Source organism: Atractosteus spatula, chromosome 14, assembly GCF_055471065.1.
Source record: "Atractosteus spatula isolate fAtrSpa1 chromosome 14, fAtrSpa1.hap1, whole genome shotgun sequence".
Taxonomy (NCBI): domain Eukaryota; kingdom Metazoa; phylum Chordata; class Actinopteri; order Semionotiformes; family Lepisosteidae; genus Atractosteus; species Atractosteus spatula.
This window is the reverse complement of record NC_142719.1, coordinates 19584396-19603592: the sequence shown is the minus strand read 5'-3', so window position 1 is coordinate 19603592 and position 19197 is coordinate 19584396. Positions and strand designations below refer to the sequence as shown.

The 19197-nt window shown below is 39.9% G+C and overlaps 1 protein-coding gene and 1 pseudogene across 2 annotated transcripts in view; both read left to right on the top strand.

Moving 5' to 3' along the window:
- The window catches only part of cyp4f3 (cytochrome P450 family 4 subfamily F member 3), a 34431-nt gene extending 25694 nt beyond the window's left edge, over window positions 1–8737 (top strand). The window contains exons 7-14 of one of the 2 annotated variants that reach the window (XM_088932697.1): window positions 141–262; window positions 875–1142; window positions 1715–1781; window positions 1929–2058; window positions 4308–4441; window positions 5414–5478; window positions 6091–6173; window positions 7111–8737. In XM_088932697.1, the coding sequence (XP_088788823.1) occupies window positions 141–262; window positions 875–1142; window positions 1715–1781; window positions 1929–2058; window positions 4308–4441; window positions 5414–5478; window positions 6091–6173; window positions 7111–7282 (1041 nt within the window). In that variant the 3' untranslated portion in view covers window positions 7283–8737. The remainder of the gene's footprint in view (window positions 1–140; window positions 263–874; window positions 1143–1714; window positions 1782–1928; window positions 2059–4307; window positions 4442–5413; window positions 5479–6090; window positions 6174–7110) is intronic. The other variant, XM_088932698.1, reaches the window with a different exon arrangement.
- A 2496-nt stretch (window positions 8738–11233) lies between these two features.
- Window positions 11234–18641, top strand: LOC148820879 (E3 ubiquitin-protein ligase TRIM35-like; annotated as a pseudogene).
- The last annotated feature ends 556 nt before the right edge of the window (window positions 18642–19197 follow it).

Here is a 19197-nt window from a genome sequence, read left to right as displayed (position 1 = left end):
AATGATTTTCTGGGCCATCCAATAATAAGAGCCTTGTGAAAAAGGATACAGGAACTTGTTTTGCTTATGTTTCATGATTACATTTTGTTTTTTTGAGTGAAATGCGGTATTTGTTAGATGCGTTGTCGCCCTCTATCCAGGCGAAGTGGCGACGCTTGCTTTCTGAAGGGACAACAAGCTTTGACATGTTTGAGCATGTCAGCCTGATGACATTGGACAGCCTGCTGAAGTGCAACTTCAGTTATGACAGCAACTGCCAAGAGTGAGTCCATACGAAAACGAGAACAGTTGTAAATGACTGAGGACCATTAAGCCCATCTAGCCTGTTTGGTCTGTAGTAGGTAATTCATGCAAGGATCTCATCCAGCCACTTCTTGAAGGATGTCTGCTTTGATAACATGGCTGGGTTATCAATCCCATTCAATCCCATTGAATTATTTTTCTCTATATTCTTATTTTTGCCAGGGAAAACCTCACTAATAGTATATCACTGCTGGCACAACAAAAAACATCTATTATCCAAGGATGGAAATTGCCCTACTGGATACTTCTTTTGCTGCTTGAGTAGAGTATTTATTACACTTCTTACTCATGTGTTCAAAACTCTTGAGGAAATGAACAGAGTGTGAGGTTAGGGGAAATCTGGATTGAGGTGATCCCATAGAGTTCTAGACTATAACAGCAAACCAGAAAAAAAAGCGTTTGCAAGGATCAGCCGATGCTGAATTGATTTCAGTCCAGATCAAGAAGCTCTGAATGTTCTGCAGAGGTGAGAGCTGAAAATTGGGCAGGTTGTAGCTAGGGTTGGGATTGTGCAGGTTTCAGAGCAAGGCATGTGTTAGACTGACTCCCTCTCTGTGAATCTCTGGACCAGGAAACCCAGTGAGTACATAGCAGCAATCTACGAGCTGAGTACTTTAGTGGTGAAACGGGAGTACTGTCTACTGCACCACTTCGACTTTGTGTACTGGCGCACGGAGGATGGCAGACGCTTCAAGAGGGCCTGTGACCTTGTGCACAGATTCACTGCAGACATAGTGCAGCGCCGCAGAGCCAAACTACACCAGCTGGGGGAGGAGGAGAGCTACAGGCCTAGGAAGGGAAAAGTGACTGACTTCATCGACGTCCTTCTGCTTTCAAGGGTAAAATGTGAACAATGGAAAAACTGCAAATAAGAGGACATTCAGTAAATTTGTGTGAAGTCTATTGACTTATCAAACTGTTTTGTAAAAGATAACTATTAATGATAAATACTGCTCCAGCAATCTATGCTTAATTTAAAGCAGGTGATCTCCCATAGGTTTTGCAGGTTTCCTATGGATAAGGATGTGATTCATATTCTAGTTTTGCATGTGCAATTTTTATGTCTTTCACAGTAGTGTACCCCAAGACTTTTATTTTTTTATTCACCTGGGATTTGGGTGTTTCATTAAATTACATTTCTAACTAAATTATCAAAGGATGGACAAGCTCTTCCGACTTTCTCTACCCATTAGAAACATGGTTCCACAAGTTCCTCAGAGCTTGAAAGGAAGACCAGCCCCAAGTGGAGTAATGAAAGAAATCTCAGGAGCCACCATTTTGCCATGAGAGCCCAGGCCTACCTATCCAAACCAGACCCTAAACTGGGCTCTGTGCATTTCTGCATTTTCAAGTGATTTCATTTTGTTCAATAGAAGCCTGTACTTAGATATTTTTTTGGCTCCATTTCCAGGATGAAGATGGTAAAGGGCTCACTGATGAAGAAATCAAGGCCGAGGCTGATACGTTCATGTTTGAAGGTAAGATTGTCCTCCAGAACAGATGTAACCTGGGTTTTGACTTGATTTGGTAGCTGTTTTTTTAATATAATATATTAAGCCATTGTCTTTTAAATTTGTTAACATAAATGGAGTGCAGAGTCAAAAATCCCTGTCTCTCACTCACAGGTCATGACACTACAGCCAGTGGGATTTCTTGGGTGCTGTACAACCTCTCTCTATATCCTGAATACCAGGAGAAGTGTCGGGCAGAAGTGAACTCTGTTCTGCAGGGCCGGGACACAGAGGAGATTGAGTGGTCAGTGTCCATTTTGATCTCTATGCAGGTGTTTTTTTTAATTCATCTTTGATTATTTTTTATAATCATTATTTTGATTGGAATGATAATAACAATGATGATGAAGATTCTGAAATATTTTGATAATTTTTTTGATATGGCCTATAAAGCGTATGTACTGTATATGGTCCTGGAAAAAGTAGCACTTTACATGACCTCATGTGTTCATACAGCTGTTTTAAGTAACATGCCTGTAATTTAACCTTTGGTCAAGACGAATCCTATAGGCTGCTACCTTCTATTTTAGCTGGTACAGGAGCACCATCTTCTGACAGCTGTATGTGCCTGCAAGTATTTGGAAAGTCGTTTCTCCAGCCGCTGTGCCAGACGACACAATGAACACAGTTCCTCACCACGAGCTAGCTGTAATATTGCTGTTCACTGATTGCAAAAGTTTTGCAGCTTTTGCAGTTTCACATCAGTTTAATATACTGCAATTTGTAAAGAAACAAGCTCATCTCCTACAAGTCATTTACTGTAAATGACATGAAAGAACATTCATTTTGCTAAAGTTTCTGTAGACATACTGTACCGTATTTATTTTCTTTATATTCAGAGGGTGTGTATTGTCTTAATCATTTCACTGATATTGATTAATTGACAATTCTGAACTACTATATAAAAAACAAAGCAGAAATAAAATACAATAGCTCTTTTGGTGTAACCGGGGGAAGTAACTAATTTATTATAATAATTATTATTTACACTTATATTGGGCTTTTCTGGACACTACACTGAAAGCGCTTTACAGGTAATGGGGACTCTCCTCCACCACCTCCAACGTGCAGCCCCACCTGGATGATGCGACGGCAGCCATAGTGCGCCAGAACGCTCACCACACATCAGCTATCGGTGGGGAGGAGGACAGAATGATGAAGCCAATTCATAGATGGGGATTATTAGGAGGCCATGATTGGTAAAGGCCAATAGGAAATTTGTCCAGAACAGGGGTTACACCCCTACTCTTTTCAAGAAACACCTTTGGATTTCCAATGACCACAGAGAGTCAGGACCTCAGTTTTACACCTCATCCAAAGGATGGCACCTTTTTACAGATAGTGTCCCCATCTCTATACTGGGGCATTAGGACTGACAAACATCCCCTGCTGGCCCCACTAACGCCTCTTCCAGCAGCAACCTTAGTTTTTCCCAGGAGGTCTCACATCCAGGCACTAACCAGGCTCACACCTGCTTAGCTACAGTGGGCTTCCAGCTGTGAGTCACAGGGTGATATGGCTGAGTAACTGTAGTTTTACTGTTCTCAAAATATTCTTTCTGTTTTATCGAATGGTATGTTAGCTTAAGGTTAAAAAAAGTAGTTCTCCACAGCCATTTTTTTATGTTGGTATATTAAAATACAGAGCCAGATCTAATTATCTTTATTGTATACAATATAGCACAATATACATTCCTGACATATCATCTCAAGGTGCTTTGCAGTAAAAAACTTTAGAACCATGAATGCTCGCAGGAATACAGTAAATTAAAGAGCTATTTTTTAAAGTGAGTTGTAAGAAATTGAAAGACTTTGGGAAAATATGGAAGTGGAAACTTGCAGGATCCAATTAAAGCCTAAGAGATCATTCCTGAATAGAAATCAAAGACTCCCAAGATTCAGAGCCTAGTCTTGGGAACTAGAAGAATTGAGTTCCTTAACTTTTCAGTACTGGTGGTGTCACTATAGATCAAATAACAATCAAATATTCAAATAATCAGATCTCAATTTTACTTAAATAACTCACTAATTGCTGAGTACTGCATTACTCACCTTTCAATGCAGGGTGGGGTTGCTTTATTTTTCTTACGCTCAGTTTACATAACATAATCCTGATCTTTATTGCTTTTAAAAATACAGTTGGCAGTATGCACAGTTATAGTGCATAAGAATGCAAGCAATGGAGATATTTGTGGCATCGTTTACTGAGAACTATCAGACAGGCAGACCAAGGCTGAAAGCAGATACAAGTAGGACAGTTTGGAGTAGCAGCAGAGGAGTTCTAGAAACTAATTAATGTGAACATATCAATCCAAGGTTTCTTCAGATCTCAGGAATGCCCTTGACAGCATGACAGTGTATCTAAATGCAGACACCTACAACTCTTTGTGTAAATAAGTTCCTCTTGAGCTCTGCCTCCTCTTAATTTCACCCTTGTGGCCTTTGATCCCTGATTCACTGTGGAGCCCCTGATTCTGGTGTGCCCTCTGTACAGGAATGACCTGACGAATCTCCCCTTCATCACCATGTGCATCAAGGAGAGCCTGCGGTTGTACCCCCCAGTTACCGCCGTAACCCGTCTCTTTTCTGAGGACATAAAGATGCCAGGAGGACGAGTGGTGCCTAAGGGTGAGGGCTGAGGGCAGATCTGTGGGTTGATCACTGTATTTCTTCCTATTCCCTTCTCAAATGTGACCCTTAAGCACTTTATCTAAGACATATGCAGTATAATACTAATAATTAGGAAGATTCCCATTTACTCACATTTAAAATAGCAATGAAGAGCTGCTGGATATGAATACATGGACTCTAGTGTCAACTGGAGGACAGACACATGGCTCTGATTGACTTATACAGTCCGTCAAACATCTGTCTAGAAGCTCCCACATAACTGTCCTGCCAAGGCTCGGCAGTGCTCAGCCAGAGTTCTGCTTGGAGACTGCAGACTTCCAGGTATCCACCAATCGCTGATTAATAGATGAATAACCAACACGCTTAGCGGCGATATCTGATCACAGAGGATCTATTTAATTCCAGCCATTTAAAAAAAGTAATGCGGGATTTCTAGCAAGACATACAGTACCTTGTTGTAATGTTGTAGATTGGATAGTATACAATGATTATTATGTTTGGCTTTTTATATTGGAGTCATGTGATAAATCTTCTAATACCATACATTTTGCATTTGTCTTACAAGATGAATTGGAATAGAACAGTTCATCCTCTTTTATTTTAGTTCTTGGTGGAAGGATATGAAAAAGCTTGGTGACAGATCCTCCTAAGTGCCAGTGCTCTCTCACACTGGTCCTCAGAGCTGCCTTTGCGTTGCTGGGGCCCTGGGTTCAATTCCAAACCTGTGGTGCGATCTGTGTAGAGATGACATGTTTTCCCTGTATTTCTGTGGGTTTCCTCGGGGTGCACTGGTTTCCTGTCATGGACAAAGATATACAGGTAGTTTAATAGGCTTCCGGGAAAATTGTCCCTGGTGGGAGTGTGTGCGTGTCTGTTTTTGTGTCTGTGTGTGCCCATCCTGGATGTATCCTGAATATTCAATTGGCTTGTGGGGTCTGTTTTAATGTTGTGTTTTATTTTCATGTGTAGGAAATATTTGCCTTGCCAGCATCTATGGTACTCATCATAACCCCAAGGTGTGGCCAAACCCAGATGTGAGTACCTCTATCACGTTCTTTATCACTTTATCACATTATCAGTAAGGCACCAATCGGCCAGGTTCCATATAACCTTTGCAAATACAAAATAATATTTTGTAATTTTGAGTGAAAAATGTTGATTGTTCATTGTTTACCTATATTTTACTATCTGTATTTAATGTTTCAGTGTTCACCATTCTTGTGTACCATTTGGTACAATTTCTGTGACAATTATTATTTTTAGCATTATATTTTGACATGAGCTTACCCTAAAGTTTGGCATGATTCATGACCATTCTCAGTTTACTAATTTAGTTACCATTTCACCAAAATTAGAATGCTAGATAATAGGAGCTTGGTTGGTTTTCCACCATTCTAGTTCATGAAAACACATAGCTTTGAGTTTTCATGCAGCTGTGGTGTCTGATCTGGGATAATCTGGGAATGATCTGGGAATTACGGGTTTCCCCACACAGATGAATCATTTCATCATCAAGAATCAGCCCACAAGATGTCATTTTATCTTGTGAGCCTCCGAAGAGTATCAAGCTTCCTTACCCATTGATGGTTTGAAAATAGAAATACTGTAGAAAGCTTTTACTTACTGGCCCTCTCATTTTTTAAAAGGTTTACAATCCCTACCGGTTTGACCCAGAGCATTCAGAAGGCAGATCATCCTATGCATTTGTCCCTTTCTCAGCAGGACCAAGGTATGGTATCCTGCCTCCTACAGCTTTATCCCATCCTCCTGGGTATTAACATATGCTGTACAAGCATTGATGATTATTGTTAAAGTCAAGGGACGCCAAGCCCTGATTTTCTGAAAAAGTTACTCTTAGGAGAGGTTAGACTAGGGAGAGGTGCAAAAGAAAGCTGAAGTGACTTCCATACTGAAGTGCAGAAAGAAAGAGTGAAACAAATACATACTGTAGGAGTAAAACAAAATTTCAGTTGTGTGAAAAAAGCTTGGCAGACAGACATTTGAATGTTTTTTCTCTTTTGGTTAGATTTTTTAGCATGGCATTCATCTTCACAGGTCACATTTATGGGGTGTCTTTTCATGGTGAAGACCCCCACATCCAGTCTCAGTGTTCTATACAGACTATAGCATGATACGAGGACTGCATGTTAAAAATTGTGTGTAGAGAAGGCAATTAGCATTGGATCTTATCAGATGTCTTGTCCAGTCCTTCAATAGGAATTTCCAAGTGTCACATGGTGATGGTTTTCTGATTTCCAGATAACAGGGCACATGAAACTCACAATGACAACAATTCAAAGTGTAGAAGATTTTGCTGAAGGGTATGGCCCAAAGCAGTTTCCATAGATTACTTCCTAACCCAATCTCCACTAACACAGTGATAATCCTATTTATTGTCAAACCATCACTAATTACCCAAAATGTGAAGTCTATGCCCATTTTATAAATTATACAATTATTAATGAACGAGCACTCGGTGAGACTAGTCTTGTGGTCTCTAGTGACTGATCTAGGGTGATTACAGTGTCATCATACACCAGTTTGCAACACAGATGTCTCCATGTCTCCTTCACTTCATGATCATGCTAAATTATGAAACAAAACAAGAAAAAGAAGCCTGTCTCACTGTAAGTCTCTCCCTCTCCTTGTGTAATTTTGTTGTGCAGGAACTGCATCGGTCAGAACTTTGCCATGGCAGAGATGAGGGTGGTGGTTGCCCTGACCCTGCGCCGTTTCCGGGTCACACCCAAGACAGTGGAGGTCCGCCGAAAACCAGATCTGATCCTCAGGGCTGAGGGGGGACTCTGGCTGCAGCTGGAACCTCTAACAAGCCAGTGAGCCCCAGAACTGGTGCCATGTATGTGGCAGAGTATTTCATCTCAGTTTACCTGTGATCTTGTTTACTTATTGCGATGGCAGCTCCTACAGTATGTCTGAAGGAATGAAGCAGGAACTAATTTTCACCTCACCACCATACGGGTTGAGACTTGTCAGAGAAGTGGGCATTACCATCCAGCTTCTCACATCCAGCGCTAATCTTTTCCACCTGAGCTGCTTTCTGCCAATTTGATTTGATCGCTGAACTCGTCCTGCAAATGGGTTTTAAAGTGATGCATTTTTTTGCAGAGTGTTTGAATCTGTTATTTCCTCCTCCCCAGCTGCCGCTTGCTTCTTAGCTTCATTTGAGTGGTTGTGGGTGGGGAGGTGAGCATGGATATAATCCTCCAAGAACACCTCCATATTAATAATATTACATTATTAAAAAGAGCAAAACCCCAAACCAAGGCCTGTAATGTCATGATGCTATGTGGCAAAGTCCGTCCACTCTGCACAATCTTGAATCGTAGTTCCTGGTCAGCCTGCCAGATGCCACACTTACTAAACAGTAAAAGTCTCTAAATTGAGGAATTTTGTGTTTTTTAATTCAGCTGAGGATAGGCTGAAGCAGGTGATTTCTGAATCCATTAGCTTCCTGATAAAAATGAGAATGGCTGTTTATTTGGCTGACACCATTATCCAAAGAGACCACTGTAAATTAATCATAGTCTGTGCTCAGTTTGATGCAGTTAATTATATTCTAAGGGTTAATGAGATGCAGCACAATAAAATGACTTTTCTGTATTCACGGGTACTGTTCAATCAATTAAGCAAACAAAACATTTGATAATCACATGCATAGAACAACAGGAAAAACATGGATAGTACAGATTTTACTGGGATTGAGTGCAGATTTTTAATCACTGAATTACATTCATGCTATTCTCGGATCTCTTGTATTACCCAGAACAAATGGGTTAGCTTCACTGATCCCTGAAACCACCTGATAATGTCCTGTGGTTTATGTCTCCATTTGTTAAATGTTTCCTATGAGTCTGGCATGCCCTAACAATACAGTACTCTTTACAGTCTTTACAGATTCCACTACAGATTTGTAGGGCTTATAAACACCAAGCCCACTATCACCCTACATACTGTATATTATGAATAGCCTTATCAAAACAGCATGAATACCTTTGCTCCATATCAGTCTCCAGCATATCATCAGCATTGTGTGCAGTTTGGAATGATGATATGAAATCTTGGTGTCTGACCTCACAGTTTAATGTTTACCGTAAAACAATAATATTTGAATATTTGCTAATATACTTTGTAATATACTACAATGTTATACTTTGCAGTACTGCAATCCTTTAATGGTATTTTTGTTTCTGGTTGCATAATTAAATTTCTGATTTTTAGGTTATGGATCCATTAAGAGCCAGATTTTTGTTAATAAAGTTTTTATACACTGTTGCCATTATTTATATTTTTATTGTTTCTGTTTTCTTCCTGTTGGAAAGACTGTGGTATTGCAGTGTTTTCACTGTCCAAAAGAGGGCACTACCACTGTTTACAATCTCTTGGAGTCCTATTCTTATTGCTGTGTGCTATTCTTGAGATCAGAACTATTTACTAAAATGATGCTGTATTCTTAAAGTACTTCTGTACTTTATTGTGCACAGTTTTCACAAGGTTCTCCTTAACCAATAGAGAAAGAATAAACTCAACAACAAAGTTGGTCATTTTGAATTATGTCAACATGAATGATTCATGCATGTGAAAGCACACTCTTGACAGTCATATTTTTTTGCTGCCCAGCTGGAGCTCATTAATGGCTTAATTGGATAAATATAACAGCTTCATCCAGATCTTCAGGTGTTGCTGTACCTGAGATCTAGAAATCCTAAAGACATTCTGGCCCTTCAAAATCAGGACTGGAGACCTATACTTCAAATATTGATCAAAATACAAAATAAAACCACTGTCTTAATGCTGAACGGAATGTTTAAAGAAAATGTACCTCAACAGTTTCTTGAGAGAATCATCCCTGATCTCCCTCTTTAACAAAAAACTATAACAAACCAATCTGTACCAACTTGAGACCTGTAACCTGTACACTTCACTTTTTGCTTTTCAAAAACATTATTGCACAAGCTAAACAAATTGCAGAAGAACATTGTGATCTCGTCCCCTGAGCAAATGTGACAAATGTGACAAGAAATATGCCAAAGGACCACTGGGAGGCGTGCTTGTTAGTAGAAAAGGATTTTCCTTCTATAAGTCTAACAAAGATTACAATGAAAGTTCAGAAGATACTTGACAGCAGCCAAGTTCACTTTCACGTAACTCGTGAAATCTGTCAATGGACATCCATCCATTTTCTAACCTCTTCATCCAATTCAGGGTCGCAGAGGAGTTGGACCCTATCCCAGCAAACAACAGTCGCAAGGTGAGGTACATCCTGGACAGGATGCCAGACAATCAAAGGGCAGACACAGATTCACACACACTTACACCAGGGTCAGTTTTCCCAGAAGCCAATTAACCTACCAGTATGTCTTTGGACTGTGTGAGGAAACCCATGTGAACACAGGAAGAACATACAAACTCCAGCCAAGTAGCACCCAAGGTCCAGAACTGAATCCAGGGCTACAGCACAATGAGGCAGCAATGCTAACCACTGTGTTATCAAGCAGTCCCCCATGTCTTAATGAAAGTTTTAATTATATAGAGCCACACGTGTTTTATATTGGTTTGTATGTGTCACGGGAGCCGAATCTAACTCCCATAGTGCGTGTTGTAAAAGACCCTATGTGTGATGGTATAATCTGGAAGTATCTGGAGAACGACTTCAGGGAAGGCAGAGCGAGGTAAGGTCTGGATGACAGGAGGCAGTGACTGAGGTGATCCGGTGCATGGGGGGAGCGCAGGCGAATGAGTCCAGAGGAAGTTCAAAGGGGTAGTAAGGTGCAGTCCAAAAAACAGAAACTGGGAGATCCATTGGAGATGCAGATGGTTAAAAACAGGAACAGGGAACTGGGACCAGGAACACGAAAGGTTAAAAGCATAACAGGGCAAGGTGCTCTGAGCCCCGGACTCAGAAGTCAGGACACAGTGATGAAGCCTGTGCCCTCGGGCCACTCCTGAGCCCGGTGATAGGTGAGCTTCCGGGCGTCTGTCTTCAAAAGCTGAGCCCGGAACTACGGAGACACCGGGCTTAAATAAGGGAAAGGGAATGAAACACAGCTGACACTAATAAAACTAAGAACAGTACGAGAAAGGTGGGAGCGCCCTCTAGAGGAGGGATGACGACTGTGACAGTATTGGTAGAAATACTGTATTTGGGTATTTGTCACGGACGTCCAAAGAGACTTACCGTGGAGAGCAGGAGAGCGGATAAAGACCCATCTGCGTAGCGGAGGAACGGGAAAAAGGCCCGGGCTTGTTAGTGCAAAGAGTTCAGGAGTGCCGTATAGAAACCTATGCCCTCAGATAGCGGACGTGGGGCGACCTGGTGCTAGGCGGGTCTCAGGACATCCGAACGTCAATGCTGAGCGAGGGCAGAGTGCAAGACCCGGAAATATATAGCCCAAGGGAAAGAGAGGGACCGGAAGGACAGCAGGCAGGAAACTAGGGACAGGACAGAGAAGGAGCGCCCTCTGGCTGCAGAGGGCGTGACAGTATTACTCTGTAATATCCCCCTCCTGCATCTGTTTTCATTTGAACAACAACATGTCCATTTTATTTCAAATATTAAAAAAAAAAATAAAGCTAAATAGTTACCCTTGGCAGTAAAAAAAGCATTTGATTTTTGGAAATTCTTATAAAAAATTTAAGGATACTCTTTTAAGTGCAATTTAGTTTGTAATCAGTTTGTAATGAGTGTAAATTTTATTCCACATGTTGGTGCTGAATCTACCTGCCTAAACATATAAATATCTTGCTTCTTTAACCTAGACTCTGGTGAACATGAGAATATTCTGGGAACAGAAGCAATTTACGGAAGTTGAATTATGTAGCCACAGCTTCTGTAAAGCCTGTCTGCAGCAGTACTGGGAGCAGAAGGTCTCCCTGGAATGTCCAGTCTGCAGGAGAAGATCTTCAAGAGACCGGCCCCCAGTCAGCTTGGCTATAAAGAATTTGTGTGAGAACTTACAGGAGCGGACTCCGAGACCTCCAGTAGAATCTGAAGAGCTCTGCAGTCTGCATAGTGAGAGACTCACGCTGTTCTGTTTGGATGATGAAGATCCTGTCTGTGACGCTTGCCAGAAATCAAGAAAACACAAATACCATGTGCTGTAGCCATTGAAGGAGACTGTACTGAATAGAAAGGTAAAAAAGAATGTATTTCTAAATTTAAAGGCTAAATTAGACATTGCTCACATTAGACACTTTACTCATTCATTATTTTTGTTTGTGTGTATAGATGCAGTGAGGCAAGATACTTTTTACAACACTATACATAACCCAGGCCTACTGTACGTTAGAATACGTTAGTCAGCACCCACTGCAAACCTAGTTGCAAAACCAATGATTGAACGTAACATTTTCACAGGATGCAGTGGAATCTTGTATTCTCTGATACAACAATTGTCTTCATGGGATATAGATGGTTCTTAGCATTGAGAGATAATTGCTCCTTTTCGGGTGAAGGTGATTCACAAAAGTGAATAAAGAATGTTTTTTCTTCTTTTTGGAATTTTAATTTATTTAACATGTTTCTCAACATGAAAAGCAAAGAGATTGACAGCAAAGCTTTAACCAAACCTATTAAGGAACATTTAAATTGTTTCTAAAATTAAGATACAATTGATTTCTGCATGCTGACTGTCATACTTTTTTAGTTTTGTTTAGTTTTAACCGGATTACAGTTTCTACATATTTATTTACATGGAAAAAATATTCAAGACTTGTATTTGTGATATTTGCTTTCCTATAGGGTTTCTTGCTTTCACTTTTGGTAAATGCACTAGACTTACCAGTGTACTGGCCACCTGTTTTAAATTCTTATCTTTTTCTTGATGATGCCTCTGGCGAAAATAATCTGAATTATTGATTCCATATTTATCAAATGTAACTTTGATAATACATGGTGTGCTCAACATTAAAAGCAAACAGATTGACAGCAAAGCTTTAACCCAAACTATTAAGGAACATTCAAATTATTTCTAAAATAATGATGCAATTGATTTCTGCATGCTGGTTGTCATCCTTTTTCAAAGTTTATACTAGATTATAAGATCACTTTATTGGCTGTATGCAATTTCTTGTATTAGGAATTTGTCTTTTTGCATACCCCAGCTTGCTCTCCATGAGACACACAAACAGGAAGAGAAGCTTGGGGTCAGAGCACAGGGTCAGTCATTTATACTGCACCCCTGGAGCTGTTGTGGTTAAGTACAGTACCTTGCTCAGGGGCCCAACAGAGTAAGATCCCTCTGCCAGCCACGGGATACAAACCGGCAACCTTCCAGCCATAGCCATAGGTCCTTAACCACGGAGCCACCGCACCACCTAGAAGAGTACAGCTCCTACAGTACATATAGTATGTGTTGCTATTAGAAAGAAAAAAATGATTGCATTTGTGACATACATTTAAAATCAGGTTTATTATGGTAAATTTGCAAACATGCAGTTGTAATTTCACACTGTTGCCATGGTTTTGTAATACATTTTTTTAATTTACATTTTGAAATATGTTCTCAACATGCTTTCCTATGGCTTTTCTTGCTTTCACTTTGGGCAACTGCACCAGACTTAGAAAATATACCTCTGTGCTGAGCCCCTGTTTTAAATTAATATTTTGTTTCTTGCTTTTGCTCTTGGGCAAAAATAAACTGAATTGTTTATTCTAAATGTAACAGATGAAATTAACTTTGATAATACACAGTATGCTTTTTAGAAAAGTTTTTATTCTAGAAGCTAAGTATGACTTCATAAAGCCAGCTATGAAGCTATCAGCAAGTTATCAGTAAAAGGTTCACGAGGAGTTTGTCTTATTCAGGTCTGTTCAGGAATCATAAGTGCTCTGGTTTCTGTTCTTATGGACTACTGTCAAGAAGAATCACTACTACAATATAATCCAATACATTGTCCAGATAAGAAATTGTTTGACAATTGGAGGCGCTACCATCCATAGGTACACACTCTCTGATTATTAATAAAAGACTGGCATTTAAAACACATATTACCAACTCTTACTCTGATTCTGTTTAACACTGACACCCAGTAATCTCCAAAAGACAATATCTCAGCAATTGACGGTTCAACCATATTAAGGATCAATAAACATTGCACTCCATCTATTTGTAAAATCTCAGTAATGACCTGACAGGATTTATCTCTGACCCCTGAGTTTCTCTTGGTAGCAACTGAGTCTGACCTCCGTGTTTTTCCGAATCCATCAAAGTGTAAACTCTCATTTCCTTCCAGGAGCAGCTCAGGGCAGCACTATCGGAACTGCACAGGAAACTCAATGCTTCAGAAAATGTTAAGGAAACAAGCGAGGAGACAGCACAGCACATTAAGGTAATATTGTAGAAAACAGCAAGGTTATCAGTTTTGAACGTCTTAAAATGCACCAAACTCAACTATAATTTTTCCAACAGTGATGCCACAGTGAAATACATCTTGCTTTTTTTCAATTTCAGACTCAGGTCCAGCAAACTGAAAGACTGATAAAGAAGGAATTTGAGCAACTTCACCAGTTTCTGCGAGAAGAGGAGACAGCCAGGATAGCTGCACTGAGGGAAGAAGAGGGGCAGAAGAGCCAGATGATGAAGGAGAAGATTGAGAGTCTCACGAGAGAGATCTCATCCCTGTCAGACACAATCAGAGCCATAGAACAGGAGATGGGAGTGGAAGACATTTCATTCCTGCAGGTAGAGATGAGACATCTCTGTGACAAGTCTTCTGATTTCAGACTGGCAGCTTGCTTATTAAAAGGAAGGTGGCTGTAGAAATTAAAACAGAATTAAAAATAATACTGTTTTCTGGAATAAATAAACCATAGACTTAATGGACATAATAGTTATTATTACACTGGATGGTTTAATATATATATATATTTAGCAATTTTATCTAATTTTTAACTCATGTGCTGTAGACCATGCTCACCTTTCCATGGTCTGTTATTATTTAAAAAGTTGGTGGTGTGTATTTAAATCAGTTTAGAAATGCAAATTAAAGAAGTGTTTTACTGAATGATGTATACTGCAACAGGAACTCTGACCTAGTGTATTAGAATTGCTGCTGTATTATTATTCATTGTCAAACTCAAATGTACAATGCAAAAATGCAAAAACATTTTTTTTTAATGAGAACAATAAATGACTGGTCATGTTGTTGTTTTCCAGAACTACAAGAACACAAAGAGCAGGTATGTGTCCAGTCTGTCTCCCTCTTTTCTATTGTACTGAGTCCTAACCCACAGCAGTTTAAACCAACAGCAGCACTGACTCCTGAATATTATTGCAGAGCTCAGTGCACACTGCAGGATCCAGAGTTGGTTTCAGGAGCACTGATCAATGTTGCCAAGCACCTGGGCTCTCTGAAGTACAGAGTCTGGGAGGAGATGCTGAGGATTGTTCAGTACAGTGAGTACTTGGGTGCAGGATCACAAGGGGGAGGGCGATTTACAGGTTTTCACAGTACAGGAGGAACATTGAGAATTGTGGATTCAATCAGATAAAAGCAGTGAGAGTGTGACTGTCTGTGCAAGAGCCCTGGACTGATCTCCTCCAGTTTGCTCTACAAAGGTGTCACTACATAGCCAGTTTGCCATCAATGATGCTTTAATGAGATCCTGGCTCCATCACAATAGGCCACAGTATCAGGCTAAGAATAAAATACAAATTTATAGAATACTAACTGTCTAAATCACATAGTGGTCACCATAACAGATCCCCCTTGAGTGGTAGCTGAGTGCAGGGAAATCTGTCGCATTAACCCCCGTGCGACCTGTAATACTGTGAAGGCATTATCCAGAAAGATATTGTTAACTGTTCTTTTCAACCAATCTCCAATCCCTTCCCAGATTGCTGCTAGAAGCGGCCCCCTTCCAGGGTTCTGATCTTTCATTCTCTCAGGAAAGTTTCTCACTGCCTCCCTGACAGTGAGGGTCCAAACCAAATCTGACCTGACTAGGACTGCTCATTCACCAGACCCTTAAACAGAGAATACTAAGTTCACACACAGCTGACACTAATTTCCTACTATCCTTGTGCATACTTGATCATTATACTGTATGCTCTACCCCTGTATCCCTCTGGAGGCCCTTATTTAACACTCCAGATCCAGCTGGCCTGTTACAGTGATGTGTGCCTGGAAAATGGCTTAGGATAAAAATAAATGACCATTGCAATAATTTTACTTGCAAATGCTTAACCTTTTGCTATATGATGCTAACATATATAAGTTACATTGCTATCAGATTATATAGTCAGTTCTGTTGCATTTTAAAATTTCTTATCTGTAAATTTTTATAAAATATGCTTTTACGGGAAGAGTTTCACAGAATCTTATACTTGTTAGTGGTTTTTCCCAGTTCAAGTACATGTTCTAACTCAAATGGGCTGAATTGGCATCTCTTATTTGTGGCTTTTCTGATATTCTGATGAAAGTTTATCGCTAATGACAATATTACCTTGTGAGAGTTAAATGATAAAGTTCATGTCTTCAATCTTCTACCTATTTAACCAGCTCCTGTGACTCTAGACCCCAACACTGCAGAGTCAGGTCTCCTGCTGTCTGAAGACCTTACTAACGTGAAATGCAGAGGAGAGAGACAGCAGCTTCCCGACAACCCAGAGAGGTTCAAACACTATGGGTTTGTGCTGGGCTCTGAGGGATTCACCTCAGGGAAACACTTCTGGGATGTGGAGGTGGGAGATAAGGTGCACTGGGCCTTGGGAGTGGCCAAAGGGTCTGTCAACAGGAAGGCAACAACTGCTGGGAGCACAAACAAAGGCTTCTGGACTATTTGTCAAATGGATGAGGTTTATAGTGCGCTGACCTCACCAGCAAAACAACTCACTCTGAAGAACAAACCCCAGAAGATCAGAGTGCAGCTGGACTATGACAGAGGAGAGGTGTTGTTCTTTGATCCCAATGATGGGACTCATATCTACACTTTTCATGACAGATTTGCAGAGAAGGTGTTTCCAGTCTTCTATCCCGACTTTGTTGCTGTACCTTTGCAAATCATCCCATTGAAGGTCTCAATAACTCTGGGATAGGATGATTTAAAAAAAATGTATTATTTTCTAATAATAGGGCCGCTGACTTTAAGGGGAAAGCTTACATCATGTTAAGTCGTATATAATTAGTTAAATGAATACCTTATATTTTTGTATTTTCAAAACGAAAGCTAGAAAATGAATTGGATTTCTTATTTGTATTAATACATATTGATGTTTTGTTTCCCTTATATTGTATAATTGCAAATATCGCATAGCTGTGAGTGGTTCCTTTAAGGGAGAACGCCTTTCTGAGAAAGTAAATGTTATATAAGGGGCTTGGAAAGCTCACTCAGTTGTTATAGGGAAAATATATATATATATAGTATTTTTGTAAGCTGTCTGTTTTAATTTTAGTGAGTATATTTTTTTGTTTTTTACTTAAGATCTGCATTCTGAGTTTCATTTGATCAAGAGAGAAGTCAGCAGGCATCTGGCCTACTTTCATGAGACATTACCATTTGTCTATTGCTGGACGTAAAGTAGAATTTGAACAGCAAATATCTGTATTCGTTAAATGATTTATTTTATGTTGGGAACAACAAATACCATCTGAGTTGAATGTGGCTGGTAACTATAAAAGAAATGTATGTGCCTCTGTGCATTTTTGAAGAACTTGAGAAATGTTAATTGTGAGAGTAGGCCATTCACTCTATCACTTATGGTCATATCATGTTTGTGGATGACTGTCAAATACAATAAGAATTTATACTGATAAGTTAGGTTTCTGACTCTCTGTATGGGTGTAGCAGTGATGCAAAAGGTTGCTTCATAATTTTGACTTTGAACCGGCCTCTCTCTCTGGAATTGACATGTTCTCTTATTTTGAAGTTTTCTCTGGATGCTCTGATTTCTACCCACAGTCCCAAGCCATGCTAACTTTCTGATCTTGGTAAGAAACAGCTACTGACCAATCGTAAATGTATGTTTTTTTTGAAAAATTTGCTCATCTTCAAGAATAAAAGCCTGCTGCTGTCCTTAGGAATGTGAGAGATTAAGTTAACCTGTTTGCTTCTTCTGTCCTCCATATAGCAGTAATATGGAGGACAAAAAGCAGTAAGCTGTTTGATATGGAAACTTTAAAAGTACCATCACAGTGCTTTAACGTCTGTGTTGAAGCAAGTGTTTATGTGCACTCACATTGGTGCTTAAAGATGTTTCTTATACACAGTTCTAACTACCTTGTTTCCAATTGTGCCTACATTTGTTTTAGTGCTTATCCTAAAGTAGATGAATTGATTACTCCTGTATCCTGTCATTCCTGCTTTGCCTCCTTAAATAAAAGATGAAACATGAGATTCTGTGTAAATGGAAAATTTAATGGACTTGTTAAAGGTGAACATGTGTACACAACATGCAAATGACTGCTGTCCATAATTATTTTAGGTTTTTGCACACGTCTACGTCTAAAGACTTCCTAAAGCTATCTTTAGTTTCTACTTAAGATGGGTGTAATATAATGGATTATAATTTTTTTCAAACACCACTAGCTCTATGAAACCCCATTCTACTGTACCTCACCGTTCTCATAATCACCCAGGTGAGAATGTGCATCTTTGCATTGATCAATAAAACATTCTGAATGGTTTCCCGACACTGTTCATTAGAACACCACAAATTGCATGGAAAATTTGTAATGCCATGTTCTGTAGTGTGTACATGAGACTGATCATGTGTGATGCAAGTTTTTCAAGATGGATGCAAATTACAGGATGTCTGAGCAGCTGAACTAGAGTTTCACTCTCTGCAGTTTCAGCCAGGATAAGTTGAGTGAACATTTTAAGAAAAACAGATTTAACAATGAAATAAGTTTCATTAATGAACCAGTGATGGGATTGAGGGAGGGGCATTGTACTGCAGTCTTTTTATATTTATGCCGGCATGCTGTGATGTAAAAAATATTGAGATACACAGGTGTAAAGTGGCACAATGTTCTTTTGATTGTTCAAAGATGTCCAGGAAAAACATGCCAAAAGATAACCAAGCAATGGTTTTGTACGGTAAACAGAATGGCTCTTGGGAATGTTCAGCGTGCAGGCAAAATTCTTCAAGAGTACCCTCCCCCCAACCAGGCTCTAAAGAACTGGAGAGAGGCCTTCTTACAGGAGAGGAGTCAGACACCTCCAGTAGGGTCTGAGTAGGGAGAAACTCAAGCTCCTGTCTTGTTCTTTGTCACATCTCAAGAAAACATAAAGCTCATCAACTCTATCCAATAGAGGAAGCTATACTGTACCAAAAGGTATGTTATATTTGCACATTGTAAATATCTTGCATCCAAGACCAAAATAGTTAAAAACAGGAACTAGGGAATGGTGACGTGGAACCAGGAACAGGAACACAGAAGTTAAAACCATAACAAGGCCAGGCGCTCAGAGCCCCAGACTCAGAGGTTCAGGACGTCGTGTTGAAACCTGTGTTGTTGGGCCACTCCAGGACCCGCTGGTAGGCGGGCTTCCGGGAGTCTGTCTTCCAATGCTGAGCCCTGAACACCAGAGGCTTCAGACTTAAATAATAAGAGGGAAACAGGGGACAGGTGCACGTAATGACAATAAATAATGCAAGGTGGGAGCGCCCTCTGAAGGATGGATGACGATCGTGATAGTACTTTACGGAATCATTGTAAGGTGTCTTGTAAAGATACGGCCTTGTATCTTGAAAAATGGTTTAAATCCTGGCTTTGACTCCTTGCAGCTACGT